Below are 5,960 nucleotides of genomic sequence, written 5' to 3'. Positions count from 1 at the left end.
TGTGTTACTTCAGGTCATTTACTCAAGAACGTACTGAAAAACAAGAAAGAGCCATTTGTTCCAGTTTCAGCTGCACGATGTTTTTGATAAAACGTTTCGGTGTCGAGTGCACGTGATGAGGCGTCTATACCTGACGAGCACGCTGAGGGCTCCCAGGGGCGTGACCAGGGTGGCAGGGGCAAAAGCATATGCTGCGAAGTTGGCTGCTTCCCCAGCACCCACTGGAAAAAACCGACCAAAAAAACAAAACGTTAGCATACAGTCAGAACATGTCACAATAGAGCCAGACGTGGGGAAACAATGTAATACTGTCTGAGGTTTGCCACACCGCAACAAAACTGAGTACCAACACACTGACCCATGTCACTGAAGCCAATCTGCTGAAATGTTTTTTTAAATACATATATATATATATCTACAGATTTGGAAATGTGATCAAAAATATTACAATAACACAAAGCATATCACTTACTTGATAGTAAACCAGCCCACCACAACCATTCTTTAAGATATGCATGACCGCCCTGCCCTGAAAAACAGAGAAAACTGAATTTATTACTGCATCAATAAATAAGAGAGGAATGAATCAAGAAGCAACCTCACATCTAAGAAGAACCGAGTAAAAGAAAATCATCATAAGGAGGCATCTGATCTTACTTACCACTCACTTTTTGAGAAGTTTTTTTCCCCCCCCCAAAACCATCTATTTGAACAGCGGCCATTTTGCTTGACCCATAGCACTTTGTGTGATTTGTGTAAGTTTCCCAAAATAGAAGACTTAAATTCTTACATATTAGATTACTACTAGACTGGGTTTCAATTTGCTTGACCAGACTGGTCACACTGGACCAGGACAGCATACAGCTGCACACTGGACCAGCCAGGCCTTTCAAAATAAAGCTTACAGATCCCATCATTAAAAAAAGGGGATGGGGTCTTATAAGTCATATCAGAAGTTGGCAACTTTTACGATCTAAAGAGCCATTTCAGCCCTCGCTCCAGTTCATCTAAATAAAACTTTAGAGATGCAAATGTTACATTACTATTTAAATGATCATATTTTTTAAAGAACCCGTTTTATTTATTTTTGGGTTTTGAAATACACAAAAACATGAAAATTTTGGAAAACGTGAGGATTGAGCCATTTTTCTTGTATGGGATTTTGATATTTTGGGAATATCTGAAATAAAAATTACTACTTATACTTTTAATTGCATTCTATTGTAAAAAAAAAAATACAGTGCAATTATTTCCATACATATACATCAACTCCTAAAACCTGGATTTATTACATCTTTATTTTAAAAAAAATCAATTGATTCTTTAGCATTTTTAGTCACATTTATTATTATTATTATTAAACCTTGGAAGGTCTAAAGAGACACTCAGAGCTCCATGTTGCAGATGTCTGCATTAGATCGCCAATTCTCTTAAAATAAGGCATAGAAATACTCTTCCAAATAAAAGCCTCAATATTTCACTGTGACATTATTGCAAATGTTAATGTCGCAATGGAATATTGCGACATTATTAGTCATTCCATAAAACTAGAGTGACTAAACCAGTAATTAAGATTATGTTTAGATCCTAAGTTCTTCAGGGACCTGGACAAAAAAAAAAAGACAGAATCAAGATGATCCTCACACTAAAAGTGTTGCTCTTTTGTAGGTTTGACTATAAAAAACGTTTAAAATTCATATTAGCTCATTTATGTTACACAAATGCTGTTAGACACTGCGAACCATTAAGATATCATCTAATCTTCATTACACTTGCTGTCTAAAGTCCATTATTGAAACAAACCTAAGGAAGAACCTTCAAATCTGAGGAAAAGGTCAAGGGAGCTATTGATATTAATGATTACCAGGAGTTGAAAAGACTGTGACACACACAACACACATGAACACACCCTGCTCCAGGGAGCTGGTTTAAACACGCCTGTAAATCACAGGGCAGGGATTAGCAAGTTTCCTGACTGGTCCGACTTCTGGTTTGGCTGTCAGCGATGCACATCAGCGGCAGGGAGTGCCTTAAGGGCAAGCTGGCAAATTCAATCAGATATGTTGTGATCTGGGTGTTCAGAAAGAGAGCGGCCGGTACCTGCCCGCATCGATCCCTTCTTAGCCAGCCTCAGAAGACCTTTCTTCTTCAGGATGAAGCTTCCACCGATGAAGATGCTGGAGCTGATGGCCAAAGCCAGGCCGATGTAGAAATCGTACTTCCCCCGGTCCTGACCCATGGTGATCCTGGATGTGTTGGAGTGATTTTTCACATCTACCACCAAGCAGGGAAGATGCTCACCAAAGGAGCAGTTCTGGCAACCTGGATGGAAAGGGAGGGAGAGGGGGGGGGGGTGAAAGAGCACAATAAGAAACAACAACACAGTTTCCTCAGACTTCACGTCCATCCCTTACAGCGGGAACCTACCGGCGACACAGGACACATTACACAGCGGAAAACCATAACCTGACGCGTTGAAGAAATCCATCTAGGGCGCAGCGCGTTGAAGAACATATAGTCCCCTCAGTTGCCTTATCCCATACAAAGACATGAGAGACTGAGCATATCCAACCGGTTGTCTGAGTGTTGTGCTGCCACAGACACAAAGCCTTGTGAAACTCGGTCAGCTGCTATGTAAATGAACTTATTTCAGGAGTTTGGAATCAGGAAGTGGCATTCCTCTAATGGGAATGTTGGGTGCACCTTGATAGGAAGCTAACCTGAGGAAGCTCGGGTCATAATTAAGGCTCTATTACCAACCAATAAGCTGCTTCTGCAGTTGCTCTGACGCGCCTAACCTATAATTTGACTCATCTACAAATGAGTGGATACAGCGAGTTGAACACGTTAGCTACCATTAGCATCACAGCACTCCTAGCTAAGCCACAGGAGTAATTGTTAGCGACAAGCAGCGCAGTTTGATAAGTCCCCACCTTAATTACCTGCTCAAAGGCGGCTGTATTTTTTCCCCTCTGAAACAAGCGAACAGCGACTGGCCAGCCTGCGTCTCGGCTCTGCTTTGGACGGTCACATAATGTTTCCTCCTTCTTCAACCAGGTACCGATAGCGGCCACTGGAGGACTGCCGCACCACGAGCTTCTTCTTCTGCTTATCAGGGCAGAGCGGAGACCGTTGAACCGTGTGCCCTCCGCAGGCTGAAACCCAGTACCACAGAGATCACTTACCGACGGACAGGAAACACTACACCGGCACCACTGGGTTCTACATTACAACAAAATGACAGAATCAGTGTAAAAACAACTTAAAAACTTTAACACCTTAGGCAAAGAAACGAAGAGGCGGCTCAAACGAACACGAGGCCATAAAGAGAATATATTTTAGGGCTGCTATAAAGGTTGGTGTTATGCAAAATCGACTTTTTTGAGGTTTATAAAAAAATATGACAGACATTATGTCATATAATAATGGCATTCCCTCATCAAAATCATACAAACATACTCCCTCAAAATAATCAGTTCAAAACTTTATAATTAAATACAAGTTATCTGGATGTGTTAAGACGACTCCGACAAGGCCCGGAGGAAAAAAACCTGTCACTTTCAGATGTTGGTATGTTCAAACTGAGCTTTTTGATCACAACAACAACAAATGACTTAAAAGTTATGCTTTCGAACCTACAATTGTGGAATCACGCTGAGGATCTGTTGTGCTGCTAGGAGAATCAGTGCACCAAGTGGATATAATAATAGTTAGTGGGTGAGGTATGTGTATAGTATTTTTCTTGTATGCACAATTATAACCAGAGGGATCCAGAGTTAACATTTAAAAAAAAATGGAAAGTTGTTTGTTGTGAGAACATTCCACCCTGGAAAGAGGAATGTTCAAATGAATCATTAAACGTTTCAACTTAAACGGTATAACTTCATATGTAGAAATCCAACTGAGACTGTAATAAGAAAATCCCACAGGAGACAGCTTTTCATTTAATTTATTACATGTAAAATCATTAAAGATTACAAAAAAAATACGACATTGTAATAAAATTAAATAAAAGTGTAAACCATCAGCTTTAAAAATCCCTTCATCTGACTGAAACGATACAGTTGCTCTTCATCTTTTATGCAACACCGGTGCTCAAGAATCACCAGCTGAAATGACTCTGAATAATTCAAAAGGCACAGTTCAAATCCAAGGGTAGGTAATGCCTTAAGTACCCTGTGGGGAAACCCTGTAGATGAACCAAAGCAGAGTGATTTGTTTAGATACGACTGATGCAGGCAGTTTAATAGTAATTTGGAATGAATTGACAGATAAAGTTAGAATAACAGGGATAATTATGGCTTATGTTATTATAATAGAAAAACTAGGAGTCAATAACAGAATACCAATTCTGCTATTTAGTATTAAAAGGAACTTTTATCACCTTTGACAGACCAACTTACTTTAAGTGGAAGGAAAATTACGCATGATTTTCAAACCATTTTTTTTAAGCAAAAAATATGGTTGTTGCCAGGTAACCAAAGAATGCGTGAGTTAGTTGATGCCACCGGCCTAGCTTAGCTAGTCCGGGAGAGGTTGAGCAGCTAAAGCCTTTCCTCGGCCTACATCCCCCAGAATGCTGTGCGGTTCTGGATCAGAATTCAGTGACATTATTGAAAATTCTATTAAAAGACGTATTATGTATTGATATTGATCACATTGTACATATATATATCTATATATATCTATATATATATAATTGGTCTATTGTCCAGCTCTATTTCACTTGTAAGTATCAACCGATTGACAATTTGCCAAAACGAAGGAAATTTGAGCCGATTTCTCAGTGCACTCCTCCAAGAGACCCGTATGGGTTTCATAAAAAGGGACAACCTTTTGATTTTTATTTGTGTAAATAGCCACCCCCTTAGTAAAACATGGCAGTGGCACCATCATGATTCACTGAGTTAGAGGGGTGGAGTGTATGTCACGTGTGATCATAAAACATATTTTTTCCTCTTCCTCATGCTGCGTTATTCTACATTGGTCTAGCTGATAAAATGCATAGAGGTTTGAGGTTGTGCTCTATCAAAATGTAATAAAATTCTAGTTACATCACCACTTCTGCAAGGCACAGTATAAAGTCCCTACACTTCAGTATTCCTGTACAGAACGCCATTTTGTTCCCTAACAAATCCCACCCGCTATCCGTTAAGATGCTCACAATGTAATCAATGCTTTCCTCCTCACACTTATGTGGTCAAAGGTCACGGCTGACTGTTTCATCTCACAGCTTTGGTCACTTAAAGGGGAGGTAGAGCAGAGCAACAGAATCTGTGTCCTGCAAAAACAACAAAAAAAGCACCGTAGCACAATCAGTCTGTCTTTTTCGGTTCCTTTTTCTCCTTCCAGTTTATCACAGCTTCCTGGGAAATTCGAAGGAGTATCACTCCCACGCACACCGTTGTCAGGCCACAGAGCATGGCGAGGCCGTCGGTGACCGTGAGTCCCATCCACTCCTTGAACAGAAGGGCAGAAGCGAAAATCACGGTGGACGTGAACGTCACGTAGTATATCGCTTCAAATATGTTGGAGCTGAAGCACTCCAAGGCCTTATTGATGAAGAAGAACTGGATCAGTATGCTGACCGCCAGCACCCCCAGCAGGCCAAGGAAGAGAGCCACGGCACCGACGCTTGGCTGTCCTTCGCCGAACACATCAGGAGCCACCAGGCCGAGTCCTTTGCTGCTCGGGACGGTGAAGCTTCCCAGAAGCGAACATATGGCGACGTACACCATGATGTTGGACGTCCCATGAGCTGGAACGACCCACACGATCAGGGCGACCAGGGTCAGCACCACGAGCAGGATGTAGGTTACAAACACTGCAGGAGGAAAGAGCAGACGATGAGTGACACTGTCCGCCGTGTTTCATTAAACAGTGTTAGTAAAAGTGAAAAAGAGAAATGTACGACAGCACATTAGGTCCATTATAGATTGAAAAAAAGAGGATTACATTTT

The 5,960-nt window shown here is 41.1% G+C and overlaps 1 protein-coding gene and 1 pseudogene across 1 annotated transcript; both read right to left on the bottom strand.

The window, feature by feature from the left end:
- Positions 1-51: 51 nt before the first annotated feature.
- LOC103133302 (magnesium transporter NIPA2-like) lies at positions 52-2,882 on the bottom strand. The gene is made up of 4 exons (XM_007545083.2): positions 2,428-2,882; positions 2,101-2,322; positions 473-529; positions 52-221 (listed from the first exon to the last, which is right to left on the bottom strand). Exons 1-4 carry the CDS (start codon positions 2,486-2,488, stop codon positions 67-69), a joined length of 495 nt encoding a protein of 164 aa, XP_007545145.2. The 5' UTR covers positions 2,489-2,882; the 3' UTR covers positions 52-66.
- A 1,897-nt stretch (positions 2,883-4,779) lies between these two features.
- LOC103133301 (magnesium transporter NIPA1 pseudogene) lies at positions 4,780-5,856 on the bottom strand (annotated as a pseudogene).
- Between the last annotated feature and the right edge of the window lie 104 nt (positions 5,857-5,960).

Source organism: Poecilia formosa, unplaced genomic scaffold (genome assembly GCF_000485575.1).
Source record: "Poecilia formosa unplaced genomic scaffold, Poecilia_formosa-5.1.2 Scaffold2548, whole genome shotgun sequence".
NCBI classification, from domain to species: domain Eukaryota; kingdom Metazoa; phylum Chordata; class Actinopteri; order Cyprinodontiformes; family Poeciliidae; genus Poecilia; species Poecilia formosa.
Note: the sequence above shows the minus strand (reverse complement) of the source record. Positions and strands in the feature narration are given on the sequence as shown.

Excerpts from the sequence above, each read along its gene's own strand:
- LOC103133302 (XM_007545083.2), bottom strand. The coding sequence starts at position 2,488 with ATGGATTTCTTCAACGCGTCAGGTTATGGTTTTCCGCTGTGTAATGTG. Across the intron at positions 2,323-2,427 it reads TAATGTGTCCTGTGTCGCCG|GTTGCCAGAACTGCTCCTTT; the intron begins GTAGGTTCCCGC and ends CTTTCCATCCAG. Across the intron at positions 530-2,100 it reads GAAGGGATCGATGCGGGCAG|GGCAGGGCGGTCATGCATAT; the intron begins GTACCGGCCGCT and ends TCTGTTTTTCAG.